Raw genomic sequence first — 14,599 nt, 5'->3', positions numbered from 1 at the left:
AATACAAGTATAACTAATAAAATTATATATATAAAAAAAATATTTTAGTAATATTAGAACACAAATTAGTATATTGATCAAACAAATTTAACAATATTATACCTTAAAATGCAGCAAAACCAAGTCAAATTCTTCATTTAGAAATGATAAAACATTCTTTCATTTTGATTACAAGTGAACTAGAAACTAGAAAACATTTGCTTAGGTTGACATAATTTTATAAAATAAAAAGTCATACCATTACAACATGAAAAAATAAAAATCCTTAAAGCTTCATCAAAACAAAAAATTTATCCAAAAAACAAAAAAATTATGTTTTTAGTAAGATCGGTAGGATTGGTAGAATCTCATACGATCCTACAATCCTATACAATCCTACCATTTTTACGATCCTAATGCGATTCTAATCGTTTTGATGAGGTAGGATCGTAAAATCGTGCGATCCTACGATCCAGATCGCGATTTTGACAACAATGGTTTGGAAGCACATTTAAAGCTCTTGCCCCTTCTGTTCATGCAATAGCTTATAGCTGTTCAAGTTACATAAGACAATCGGATGCATGTTCATATAATCACAACAGTCACTGTCATATTAATTACAATTTATGACAAGTTCTTCAGTACAGAGCAGGATAATGAAGGAGCCGGATTTCTATTTACATGAGGAAATCATGTGAACCATCATCAAATTACAAAACGTTTACAAACCTATATATAGATTATTACAGTCCAAGTTTTGGACTTTCAAATTGCGCATTATGATTCAATCATGCGCTGAATCCCTTGTGCAGAGAGCTCCACGGCCCAGAAGGAATGCTAACACATGCTTGAGCTGATACCTCAGCCATCTGATCCTTCTTAATCCCAGCATTACAGATGTTAGCAAAGGAGCGCATGTGCTTCATCCCATATTGGGATATGGATCCACAATGTGTCTCAAATGTCCTCACCTACAAAAATGATTGATTAGGACACACCATTATAGATATAGCAGCAACAGAATAATTCACTTAAGAATCCTCAAGGAAAATGGTCCCACAGATCTTTCATTCAAAATGATTAAAAAAAGGTGGTCTTGCCGTTTTTGTTAAAACTAATCTTGGTGTAGGCTTTGCCTAGAAGCAATTAGGTGCATTAGTTTAGTCGTAGCCAGATGAGCCACAAGTAGATCTGGTTTATTTTTGTTAAAACAAGAGGGAATACAATAATAAAGGCTTTCACGGAGGTAAAGGGGAGGCTGAGGATTGGTAATATACCAGTGTCTTAAGGCAGTCCCAGTCTTCAACAAGTGGTTGCCCAACAGGTCGAACAGTGTTGAGTACCTCTGGACCTTTCTCAATTCCAAATAGGAGCTTCCCAATAAGTTTAACGCTGTTATCTATATGCATTCTATGTGACATTGCTTCAACAAACTGCTTCTGAGCTTCAATTTTCCTAGGAGAGCCTTCAGGAGCCTTGCGGAACTGAAAAAAGATTTAGAAAGAAAAGCTTGAATCACAGGCTAAAATTTAAGGCTGAGAGCTTCCAAAAAAAAAAATGTATTAGGTGTTGCCAATATATAATGGAGAGCCCCTTACATTTACAACTAGAATTTCATAGCAAGAAAGAAAAGTTACATTGATGGCCCATTTTCCTTATAATCAACAGGTCCTTGTATTATTTGGAATTAAGGACAATAACAGATAAATAACAACAGTTGGGAGAACAAACCTTATCCCAAAAGTGGACAAGATCAGCATCTCGCTGGTTGATAGCTTTTGTAGGCGGCCTCAAGGAGTTTTCATCCACAAAAGTGGAGTTTTCATTTTCAGGATTTGTACCCAAATACCAGACAAGACTGTCCGTGCTAAGACCTATATCACCGTATTGCATGACATGAGAACCATAGGCAGAATTTTCATTTGCAGTCCTCGTTTTGACCTGTGAATGCCAGCATAATGATATCATTAAAATGCTATCAGAAATTAATAATTGCACAGATAGCATCTGGACACTTCTAACACAACAGATACCAAAAACACACATAGTTTGTTCTTGACTCCTTGCATATGTCCCATTGTTGACATGAAGGAAATTTGGCCCACATTGCCCAATCAAACAAAAATATTCTAAGTACATGGTATCTCTCTCTTTGCCCTTTAGAATTAGGTGTTTGGCTTGGGTCTAGTGCATTGCAACCGACACGATTCAGACACGTGTCTGCATCATGTCCCATCCAACGCAATGGGGCACTGGATGAAAGCTATGCCCAAGAACCCAATGCCCCCCCCCCCCCAACCCCTCTCTTCTTGAAATTTCATAACAATGCAATTGGTTCTTACCAATCTATACTGATCGCGCAAAGTTTCTGTCCGCAGATTGTGTTTGTCACTGATCACAAAGTCATACCGTTAAAACTAGTACAGAAAAATAGAAATTGAACAGTATCGTGTATACTTCTAAATTTTTGTTCATCAGCTTAGTGAAATACCTAAGCAGGAGTGATAGATTCATATAAAGAGAAGCAACCCAAAATAAGTGTAGAGAAAAGAGATTCATGATGTGATAGATTTCAGCCAACATTCACTTACCTTTCAATTTTTCTATGTTTAAGACTTATTTTTCTTTTTTTTGGAGGACAGTGCAGGTGCAGAGTCTACTCAACCAAGTAAATTGGAAACATGTTGGAGATAGTTCTTCTATACGGTTGAGACTAATCTTAGTATAACTGAAGTGAACCTGATATTTGCAAACTATTGTTGTTTCCTTCTCATATAACATGCATAAAAATACAAAAATATATTGCATACCTGTCTTCCATCCAAGCAACACTATACAAGTCACCCAAACAAGTTTCATATTCTTCGGGAGGACTAGGATCCTCTCCAGGACAATAAGTTCCCCAACTGCTCTCTTCTGCATTTGATGCTGTTGTTGCATAAATATTCAAACCTTCTGGAAGAAGGCCCTCAAAGATGCTTCCAGACTCACAAGCTTCAAGATAAAATACCTACAAGTTCACATAGTCCAGCTAAAAATTAACATCACACCAAAATGTAAAATGCCTCAAGAAAATGATAGTTCAACTTGTAACACACCAATCTTTTATAGGTCCCAGAAGCATGCTTCTTCTTTAAAACTTCAATCAGATCATCAGCATAAAGGTAAGGACTGGTAGGCATGCCTGAAAAAAAATCATACTACAGATAAGAAAATATAAAATTCATCATCTAATAAAATATTTTAAATTACAAGAAATAATATTCTGAACAATGTTTACAAACTAATTGTATAAAATGTATTCAGACTTATTTTCCTGAGTAGACTTTGAACAAGTTTAAGCCCTGGCCAACTTCTTGGGAACTCAAGACTGGTTTGAACTACATCAGGTTGGACTACTCAGGAGATTCCAAGCCTTGTAGTAGAGATCTTGCCTTATAATATCGTGGCCAACTTTTAAAAGGATAGTCATCAATATAATCAGGGGAGAGGGATTGAAATTTTTTCTACTGAACAGATACTTCTATGGTTTTAGCCATGTAATTATAAGAAAAGAATTAGTGCTTGAACTCCTACTTCCATCATTTCTTCCAGTATCTTCTTGTCATTTATTTATCCACGCTCCCTTTCTTCTTCTTTCTTAATTAAAAAAAAGAAAAAGAGAGAGACAAGGTGCACTGAAATAGAAATAAATAATCGTTCCGATGGAACCTTCGTTTCTATTAGAGGATTTAAATTGATCCTTTCTGGAGAATCAGATGGTCTTCCTAAACAGGCTTAAGGGTGCATATCATAGAATAATTTGTTTGATTGCCAAGATGATGGAGAAGAAAAGCACATACAAATTTAAAATCTTATACCCATATTGGATAGTAGCCTTACACACGTGTGCTTGCACACACACAAACACAAAAATCTATTTGCCAGAACTCTTCAGCAGACCCTGACTCCTGTACAGCTAGATGGGAGTATAACTTCAAAATCCCATTCCAAAACCATCCAATTATTAATATGTGATGCATAAGTCATAGTTACACACCAATAAAGATATGTTTGACATGGGAACCCATGCTTCACAGCTTCAGTTTGAGGAAACTAAAAGGTACCTAAACCAGACACAAATAATAGGAAAGCCACACCAAAACCTTAAGAGACTTATAGCCCAAGCAAATGAGAACTAAGCAAACTGATGAACTCCTGGAACCAACAATAGCAAGTACTGAAAAAAGTATATCATATTTCTAGATCGCTACTAACCAAGAACGCCAGGACCCCCATGATCACTATAGTATATGAAAATATGATCGTTTGGACCGCTATCCACAACCTTCCCACTACCCCCTGTAAGAGCAGTTTTATTTCCGAGGATTACAGCAAAAAAGTTGTCAACGGTAACATCTTCCCCAGTATAATCCTGCCACAATAGGACCCACTGCATAAGTGAGAAAATCACAACTTACAGTATCAGCAGTAATTAAGACCTTAAGGAAAGAAATCTGACCTTTGGCACTCCTTCATACACATCATCACCATCCGGTTTGTTAATAATAACTCCAGGCCTAGGGTTCTCTTCATTGAGAGCAATGTCATCATACATGAAAACAATTATGTTTTCATCTTTCAACCCACCTTTCTTCAACAGTTGATAGGCATGACAGATATCAGCCTGTAAAAGAAGTTATAGAAGGGGGGGAGGGCGGGCATTAACAATCTCATCAAACAATAAAATCACACTTACAAACAAGAAACAATGGTTTATTGCTAAGCTCTAAATAGGACACGAGCATACCCGAGACATCCATAGCACAAAAAACAATAACAAATGATCTCATTACTTTATACATACAATAGGAACTCAACAAAAGTCAACATAACTGCACTATGCTACAAAACATACAGTTTTCTTTTCTTGTCTCAAGGCGAATAATCTTTACCTACCCTATAGCTTTTTGTTCATTAATAGTAATTTTATCCCCTAGAACAACTAAGAAAATGGCAAAGTTCAAGTTAGATTGCAACAAAGAGTCCTAATAGGGGAAAAAAGTTATGAATACTTGTGGAACCATGTGAAAGCATAACATGGCACTCAAGAAGAGGTTGAATAAATACTTATTAAGTGTACTCACACAGTGGTCCTCCCAACTCAAGATATCAAACTGGAAAGTCACTGTTATCAATCCATAAACTCACTTATAAAACAAATTGGTCCATAATTGACAATTCTATTTTCAATGTGATTATGGCAGGAATGATTAGATCAATACAAGGTCCTTCCAAATACAACACAATAGTAATGTTTATCCCAAACAAAAACAAAAGTAGGATAATATGCACATGCACTCTGCCCAACACTGCAAACGTAGAAAAAGAGGGACCTATGAATGGGGGATATTCCCGAAACTCACAAAAAAAAGACGCAAAAATCGATTGATGATCTCATCTGATAAATCAGCCCAAGTTAGCTTACTAATCAGATGCCCTAATGCTTTACAAAATTTCAAAACACACACACATATATATACAAAGGAAGACATCCAGTGTTCAAATCCACCCTCCCTCAATCGAATTATCAAAGAAATAGAAGTTCATAAAATTTAATTTGCTATATTTATATTTTTCAATATAACATGTTATGAAAGGTGCTAATTTCGAACCCTTTTCTACTCTACCTCCAAATTTACAAGCTTAAATTCCCAATTGTTGGGTCCCACTTATTAAGGGGAGTCTAAACTTGCATCATCTCCTAATATCTTATGCTTTCGCAACATATGATCAAATTCACCGTTTCCTAATAGCTTATACTTTTGAATCAAGTGAAAGTTCATCAATTGGGACTGATAATAAGTTCTGATCTTTATTGTTACACAAAAATCTCACTTATTCAATTCAAACTCGCGCACTTATTTATTGAAAACACTAATCCTAAGTGCTGACTGATTCTTAGACAAAAGCCATTAAATAAAGTACTTTGAAAATTATTAGAAGCTTTAACCCAATAATAATTCCATCAAATTTTTACTACTTTTAGCCAAATCCATTATGATCATTTAGCTTCTTAACACACCACTCAAACAAAAAATATATATAAAAATAAATAAAAACAAACAAACGAAAAAAAAACAAAACAAAACAAAAACAAAATCAACCCAGGGGTAAAAAACAGAAATCAAGAAAACACAGTTAAATTAGATATTTGTGAAATAACAAGTTCAGAAAAATTGAAAAAACAAAAATTTACAGGAAGGTAAAAAAATAAATAAATAAAAAGAATAACCTGGTGCCTGTAATTCCAGTAGCCATTGGAACCGGCAATCAGAACCGCCCATTTGGTTCCGGACGAGTCATCATCAATATCATCAGCCACATCAGCCCCATGACCTCTTCCGAAGAATCTGGAAGCTTCTGAAGGCAACCGGAGAATATCTCCGACTAGGTCCCTACCGGCGGAGACCGAACCGGAGAGGCCGATAAAGAGGAGGACGACGACGACGACGCTAAAAGCTGTGCGAGTCATGGCAGCTATGAGTTTTTTTGGTTTGGGAAGGAAGGAAGGTTTCTTAAGTTTGATTGGTTGGTGGAGCTGAGATTTTATAAAGAGAAAGAAACGTATTTTGGGGTTAGGTGGGGTCCAGTAACCCTTTTTTTTTTTCCGTTTCATTAAAAATGGGTGTGTGTGAGATATGGCCTATCTGGCCGTACACGTCACCGTTGAGCTCAGGGACTGTGAAACTTTTGGTGTGATTAAAGGGTAAAGATGTGATAAGGGTGGGACCCAGTGCCTCATTTTCTACTGGTAGGTACTATTATGTTTTCTACGAATTAGGCTTTAACACTTAAAAAGGACCGGTTATCAAGTAGTTTTTTACAACTTTTTGCTACGAGCGTATATCATGGCAAATGTGATGAGTAGATAAAAAATAATAATATATCCATGATTCCATATATAAGTGATTGTTAATCCTTTATAGTTTAGATCATATTAAAATTATGATATAAAAATTGTAAATTAATTTATAATCCTAAAATTACTAGAAGTGAGTGGTAAATACATTTAAAGTAATAAGATATGCTATATTTACAATATTTTTACAATATTTTCATAACAAATTCTAAGTGGCAGGTTGTTATTGGTTATTATTGTTAAAGTAAAAAAGTAAACTTAGTGGTAGGTTCAAATTTGAACCAATAACAACTAACTACCTATGATTTGTTATAAAATTTTATAAAAATGTTATGGACATAGCACTTAATATGTTATCCGACACAATTTGTTACATAAAATAATTTAAAAAAAAATTAATCTCTTTTTTTCTTAGCCAGAATAAAGCAGAAGTGGTTTGGTTTACAATATGGAAAAGATCTTCTTCTTTTTTTAAGAAGAAAATAGCCTACTAATAGAAAATGTATCTAATATTTATTATCAAATGATGTCTCCTATTAATTAGCTCCACCAATAAAATTAGTTCTTCCCTCTCATTTTTCTCTAAAATTGGGAGGTAATAGAGGAAAATAAATTTCCCCACCATCCCCTCCCCCCTTTTCCCTTTCTTTTGTCACTATTCATCCCAACCAAACACTTAATTTACTTTCCTTTCTCCCGTGTTCTTTCCTTTTTCTCCTTTTTTTTTTTTCTTTCAAATCAAACGTAAAAAAGTCTAGATTGCTTTCAATTTTGGTGTTATAATTTGTTATTTCATTTATGTTTGTGACTAATCTAACCGTTAAGAGAGAGGAGAAAGGCTTCATTTTTTTAGTACTTAAATCAATCGCAAATATGAATGAAAGGAATATTTTGAAAATGGAATTTGATAGACCAAAATAAAAACAACCATCAACTTATTGTCAAAAGTAAAATATAGTTTTTTCCTTTTTCTTTTAACACAAATATACTTTCTTTTCTTTTAATTTTGATCATATTCTATTTTAACCCTTGAAATTTGAAAATTTTCCCTTTTAATCCTCTAAAAATTACAAACATATCAAGCTTATCCTCACATATCCTTTTCCTTATATATATATATATATATATATATATATATATATATAAAACCGAAGCCTTTGAAACTCCCACAATTTTCCACATCATCATTTTAATTTAAAAAAATTTTAATTTTTAAAATTAAATAGTGAGAGAGTCCTAACAGGAGTCTCTTTTATATATATATATATATATATATATATATATAAGAGACAAAATTTTTGAAAACCCTAAAGCAATCTCCTCTGTCCGTCTCCACTAAGAGAGAAAACCCTAAGCTTCAATTTCTTTGGTACGCTTGCTATTGCTTTTTCTCTTTTTTGTGAATTAGTTTTTTTTGCTTTTGTTTTGTATGGAGTAGTACTTTACAATATATAATATAACTACAAGTATTGTAGTAAGTTTGCTAACTTTTTGTGTGGTTCAAAGATGCTATATTCTATATTATTTTAGATTATATAACCTTAAGCTTTACCTTATGGAGACGTATGTACAAATTTTCAATTCCTTTTGTGTGGATATTTTTTCACAGCTGTAGAGTAAGGTATATACACTATATGTTATCTTATGTTTTCTCTTATGGTGTCATGCTTCTTTGTTTATTAATTAAAGATTATGTTGGAAGCCTATATTATTTGCACCTTCAAAGTGTTCGACAATGTTTGAACCAAATTTTTCATCAATTAGGAAGAATTGGATAAAAAAAACAAAGCTTTCCATCCTTACTGAAATTGTCTCGCAATAATGACTTTTTTTTTTTTTTTTTTATAATTTGTAGGTTCTGAATGTTTTGATTTTTAATTTTATTGTCTTTTGAAAGTTTGACCATCTAAATTTTTGGCTTAAATTTTTTGCAATATTTGAAACAGTTTAGCAAATTTCAACTGTTATAACTATGGATTATTCTCTTGAAGGTAACCTATCTTGCTCTTATATTTCTCTATTTGGTAGTCATATATATTTTGTTTTGTTTCAATAATTTCTAGGCAGTGCCAGTAAATTTTCTGATTTTTTTTCCTCTTTCAAACATTTTAACATCAGAACTTTTTAGTTATTTTTGTTTCAATATCTAAATTTGGCTTATTCATCAAATTATAACTCAAAAAGATAGGAGCAATTCACGCAATAGTATAGTTTCATAATCAATTTAAAATTTTATAAAATTATTTTAGTCTATTATAAATAGGTAAGTTCCCGTGCGTTGCACGGGTTTCCGACTAGTAAATTAGAATTATCGAAATTCAACAAAATCACATGAACTCTGTCACAATAGTAAGGTTATGAAAATATTAACTTTGTACTTTTACACTATTTTAGATTACAGCCAATACTTTTCAAATTTCAAGAATTAAAATCAAATATGACCCAAATTTTATTAATAAATTGTATATATTCACCTCTTTTTACTTTCATAATATTCTTTGAATCAGTTCAAAATTAAGTAAGATATATTTTCATAAAATATAATTTCTTTTATTTTAAAGATAAGTGTAAGGACCAAAAAATCTTGCGACCCAAACCCACTTAGAAGAGTGAGTTACATAGTTCAACCTTGGCCCAAATCAATAGAATTTGTAAGAGAAGGAAATGAACAACAAGATAGGACTTTGCCTGAGGATCAAGATAAAGAAGAAAATGTTAATTTTATAGAATAGAAGGGCATATATCCCTCCACAAACTTGGCCGAGGAGGCTAAACTTGTACAGATAGTTACACTGTTCTCTCTCTCTCTCTCTCTCTCTCTCTCTCTCTCTCTCTCTCTCTCTCTCTCTCTCTCTCTCTCTTGTGCTTATGTCTCTTTTTGATACTTCTGTTTTAGATCCCCTTTTCTGTCTAAACCCCATTTTCTTATATACTTCTCATTTCCTTGTATCTCAACCATCCATCCCTACCTAACTATCTTCCTCTCCTGACACTTGTCTTTTTCTACATCTGAAGAAGATGGTGGAAGGAACTTGCTTAGCTGTGACTTGCACTGTTCAGGTCACTTCCTCATTAATGTAGCTGCTAAAGTTGTTGCCCACCATTTAATGTGGAGGAGATAGTCTACCCCAAGCTAGAATCTTCCTCTATAGCCACTGATTCTCTTTCTCTTGTAATCCCTTTAGAGTACTTTGACTCATCTCCTTCTTTCCTCGGCCGTCTTTCCTCCTTAGGCCCGTGGACTGTGTCATCCCCATAGTCATATTGCAACTCTTCAGATCCATCCTCAGTTCTCGAATACCCACAATAAGTATTTTATTTTATCCTCATTGATTCATTAGTCGAGTTTACATTTAGGGCACGTTTAATAAATTGTAATAGGCACTGTAATGTAATAGTTATTCCTATGGTTTAATTATTCAATAGTTTGGTTATGTTTTTATTACAAGAAATAGTCATTCCTTATGGATAGCTATTCTTTAAAATGAGGAATAACTATTCCTCTCTAAAAGGGTTGTAATAGCCATTCCTTAGTAGATGTAATAATTTCTAATATTAATATATTTCCAAATAAATAAACTTTCTTTATCCACCCAACAATTATGGAAATAAAAAATCATCAAAAAATAACTCATCTCTCTAAATTTTAAAATATATTATTTTCTAAGAAATATATTTGTATGAATGAGATATTTCCTAAAATAGATCATAAGTTTTATTATAATGTTACAACTCATAACCAAACTAATGAATAGGTTTAGTTATTCCATTACAACACATTTTATTCCTGGTAGTAAAGATTATCATTCCTGTTGTAATCCACATTCAGTGTACCAAACGTACCCTTAATATAAGTATTAATCAAGGTCAGCACTAAGTCTATGTCACTTAGCTCCCTATTAATTGTTTTTTTCTAAAAATGTCACAAAAAATGGGTCAATAATTGGTTTTGCACATGTGAAGCATGCAACCCCTGAGCAATTTTATTTTAAATCCAAAAATTTTAAGGATAAAATGTAGCAACTGAAAAATTTAAGACTAAATTTCCATAAATGAAATTACAATGAGGTAATTGTAATTTATAAAATAAGGATCTCGAAGAATAAATTTGTCTATAAAATATATAATTTGTTCATTTGCCATTGGTCTCTTAGACCCTTAGTTAATTTATATCCAAACTTTAGGGATTCAAATACCACAACATTACTAAACATGCGAGACATGTTAGCGAGTTCACGGTGTAGATGGAGGGTGTTCCTCCACACATTTCCGTTGTAATTCAAGCCGATTCAGCTATCCCTTAAATAAAATTACAGTTGTGAGTGTCCAAGAACTAAGGATGAAGTTGAAGAGTTGCAATATTGGTGTAGGGATGCCACAAGCCCCAGGAGGAAGGTCACTTGAGGAGAGGAAGGAGTGAGTCAAAGGACTCTGAAGCGCTCCAAGTGGGAAGAAGGATCTGAAGAAAGAGAATCAGTGATTACAGGGGAAGTTTTCAGTTTGGAATAACCTGTTGCATCCGCATTAAATGGTGGGCAACAATTTTATCAGCTGCATTGATGAGGAAGTAACCTGAACAGTGTAAATCACAGCTAAGCAAATTCCTTCTACCACCTTTTTCAGATGTAAAAAGAGACAAGTGTCATGAGGGGAGATTGGTTAGGTAAAGATGGAAGGCTGAGATGTGAGAGAGGGAGGAGTATATAAGAAAAAAGAGGGTTTACAAAGAAAATGATCCAGACACAAGTATCAAGATATAGAAAAGAAACAAGAAGAACACTGAGAGAAGAGAGTGAACAGTAACATTTCTTGTATAATTATGGCCTCCTTAGGGCAATTTGTATTAAGAAATGAGCTCATCCATTTAACTACTTTCTTCTTTTTCTTCCTTATTTTCATCCTCAGGCAAAGCCTCCCTCTTGTTGTTTGTTTCCCTCTCTTACAAATTTATTGTTTTGGGCCATGGTTGAACTAATCTAGCCACTATTCTAAGTGGGCTTGGATCACTAGTTTTTCTGGTCCTTACAACTGGTACCGTCTGTGGGAACAACAAGGTGCTGTGGATTTGTCTTGAGTAGTTATGGCTAATGTAGGCCAGGAAAAGGAAGAATCGATTGGCTCACAAAGGCAGAACCAATTTGTTAACTTGGAGCGAAAGAGAGATAAGTAACATACCCCAAGCATTATGGTGGAGTCTTACCACACTGAGCATACTGAGCAGAGTCACTCAAGGATTAGGAGTCATGTTTCACATGATTAGGAGACACAGAAGTTGCAACAGAAAGTAGAACGTCTGCACAGGAGGCTGAGGCGCAAGGAGCGTGATAGAAGAAGTCCATCTTCTCCACCAAGTGATAGGTCAAGGGAAAGCAAGAATCGCTCATATCGTTGTAGGTCTAAAAATCCATCTGGTGAGTCATGTTCAGTCTCTTCGCGCCAGGACAAGTTGGAGAAGAGCAGTAATAAGCGTGAAAGAAGGTCCTCCCACCATGGCATGGGGAACAATGCAATGAGTAAAACCTTACAGCAAATTTCTAAGTCACCTTTCGTTAGAAGGATTAACAAGGCCAAACTTCCTCATCGGTTTTCTCAGCCAACGTTTACCATTTACAATGGGAGGACTAATCCCGTGGAGCACGTCAGCCACTTTAATCAGAAGATGGCAGTTCAAGCCAACAATGAAGCCCTTATAGGCAAAGTGTTCCCCTCCAACCTCAGACCAATGGCTATGCATTGGTTCGACGCCTTGGAGGAGGGGTCAATGGGGTCTTTCGAGGAGCTAACGAGGGCTTTCAGGGCAAGATTCATAACGTGCAGTAAAGTCCCCAAGCCAGTAAATTCTTCACTGTCTATGGCAATGAGGGAAAGGGAGACCCTTAAGACATATTCAAATAGGTATTGGAAAACATATAATGAGATAGATGGGAACTTTAAGGATGTGGCTATGAGAACCTTTAAGGTTGGCCTCCCTGCTAAGCACAAGTTGAGAAAGTCATTGATGATGAAGTCTGCTTTGAACATGCGCCAACTTATGGATCGCATAGATAAGTATAAGCGGATAAAGGAGGACCAGATACAGGGAAAGGGTAAGGCTAAAATGTTCCCAGAGAAGAGAGATCCTCGGGGAGGTGGATACCAAGGTAATCGCCCTCGAAGGGAGTTTTCTAATCAAACGTCATCCACGGGAGCTCAATTGGTCAATTCGTTGTTTAAAAAGCCAGTGTATCAGATACTGGAGAAAATTAAGAGTGAGCCTTGTTTCAAGTGGCCCAATAAGATGGGTAAGGACTTATCCAGGAGAAATCAAAGCCTCTATTGCCACTACCATCAAGACAAAGGATATACTATAGAGGATTATAGAACCCTGTGAGATCACCTGAACCAATTGGTGAAGGCAGGGAAGCTTAATCGACTTTTACATTAGGCTACCGGGTAGCTCGGGCACTCAGAAGTTGAGTTGCATAGGGATGGCGCTCCTCGGCCATCGTTGGGTACTATCAATGTGATATTTGCCAAGCCAGGAAATAATGGAGGGTCGAGTACTAGGGTTATATCTGTGGGTGGAGGTTATGACTTGAAGGCCGGTGATCAGACTCCTAAAAGAGCTAGGGTGATGGTTACCCCTACCCAGGGTTTCTCTGAGGAGGATAAGAAGGGAACTCTCCAGCCACATGATGACGCTCTGGTGGTTGCCATCAAGATTGGTGGTTATGACGTAAACAGGTGCTAGTTGATCAGGGAAGCAGAGCAAAGATCATGTACCCTGATTTGTACAAGGGGATAAACTTGAAACCCGAGGACCTAGAAAGGTATGACTCACCGTTAGTGAGTTTTAATGGTAGGATGGTGGTCCCAAGGTTACCTATACAAACTGGGGATAAGGAGGTGCAGGTTAACTTCATTGTGGTAGAAGCTTTTTCCCCCTACACAGTTATCCTGGCCAGACTCTAGCTTCACGCTATGGGTGTTGTGTCCTCAACCCTACATTTGAAGGTTAAATATCCTACTCAGGGGAAAGTGAGAAAGTTGGTGGGTAGCCAGGCCACAGCTAGGCAATTCTCAATGTTGGCAATTACATGACAGCCTTCAGATCCTACTACGATGATTAAAGATCCAGTCTTATAGCAACTAAAGGGCCCTACATGGGGGTAGCAAACCAAGGTGTCTAGAGAGTTATCTGAGGAGTTGGAGAAGGTGGTAATAAGGCAGGATCAAGCGGGATATTTCCAAGTGGGATCCCAATTGCCACCCTTGGAAAAAGCAGAGTCGGTGAAGTTTCTGGAGGTCAACATTGATGTATTTGCATGGAGTACTTATGACGTTCTAGGGATTGACCCTGGGTTTATATGTCATCAACTGAATGTGAATCCCAAGGCTACGCCATGTAAGCAGCCTCCTCGGCAATAATCCAAAGATCACATCGAGGCAGTAAGGATAGAGGTAAACAAGTTGAAACAGGCTAAAGCTATTAAGGATATCTTCTATCCCGAATAGTTGGCCAACACTGTGGTGGTTAAGAAAAAAATGGGAAGTGGTGAGTCTGCGTAGACTTCACTGGTTTGAATAGAGTTTGCCCAAAAGACCCATTTCCCATCCCTAAAATTGACTAGTTGGTGGATGCCACGGTAAGATACCCTCGGATAAGTTTTCTGGATGCCTTCCAATGTTACCATCAGATACCCTTATCATTGCCAGATCAGGAGAAAACGACCATTCGTG

General features: G+C 35.8%; 1 protein-coding gene across 1 annotated transcript; it reads right to left on the bottom strand.

The window, feature by feature from the left end:
- Positions 1-483: 483 nt before the first annotated feature.
- On the bottom strand, positions 484-6,550 carry LOC115972077 (vacuolar-processing enzyme-like). Its single transcript, XM_031092228.1, has 9 exons — positions 6,254-6,550; positions 4,481-4,645; positions 4,237-4,393; positions 3,078-3,163; positions 2,790-2,989; positions 2,322-2,370; positions 1,711-1,920; positions 1,257-1,463; positions 484-950 (listed from the first exon to the last, which is right to left on the bottom strand). The coding sequence occupies exons 1-9, from the start codon at positions 6,491-6,493 to the stop codon at positions 768-770; spliced, it is 1,497 nt and encodes a 498-aa protein (XP_030948088.1). The 5' UTR covers positions 6,494-6,550; the 3' UTR covers positions 484-767.
- Between the last annotated feature and the right edge of the window lie 8,049 nt (positions 6,551-14,599).

The sequence above is a fragment of the Quercus lobata genome, chromosome 2 (genome assembly GCF_001633185.2).
Source record: "Quercus lobata isolate SW786 chromosome 2, ValleyOak3.0 Primary Assembly, whole genome shotgun sequence".
In the NCBI taxonomy this organism is placed as follows: domain Eukaryota; kingdom Viridiplantae; phylum Streptophyta; class Magnoliopsida; order Fagales; family Fagaceae; genus Quercus; species Quercus lobata.
The sequence above is the reverse complement of the archived record's forward strand: the minus strand, read 5'-3'. Positions and strand labels throughout refer to the sequence as shown.

Coding starts and splice junctions, on each gene's coding strand:
- LOC115972077 (XM_031092228.1), bottom strand. CDS start 6,493: ATGACTCGCACAGCTTTTAGCGTCGTCGTCGTCGTCCTCCTCTTTATC. Junction 2,990..3,077: donor CTGGGACCTATAAAAGATTG/GTGTGTTACAAG, acceptor GTGAACTTGTAG/GTATTTTATCTTGAAGCTTG. Junction 951..1,256: donor GGGACTGCCTTAAGACACTG/GTATATTACCAA, acceptor TCATTTTTGTAG/GTGAGGACATTTGAGACACA.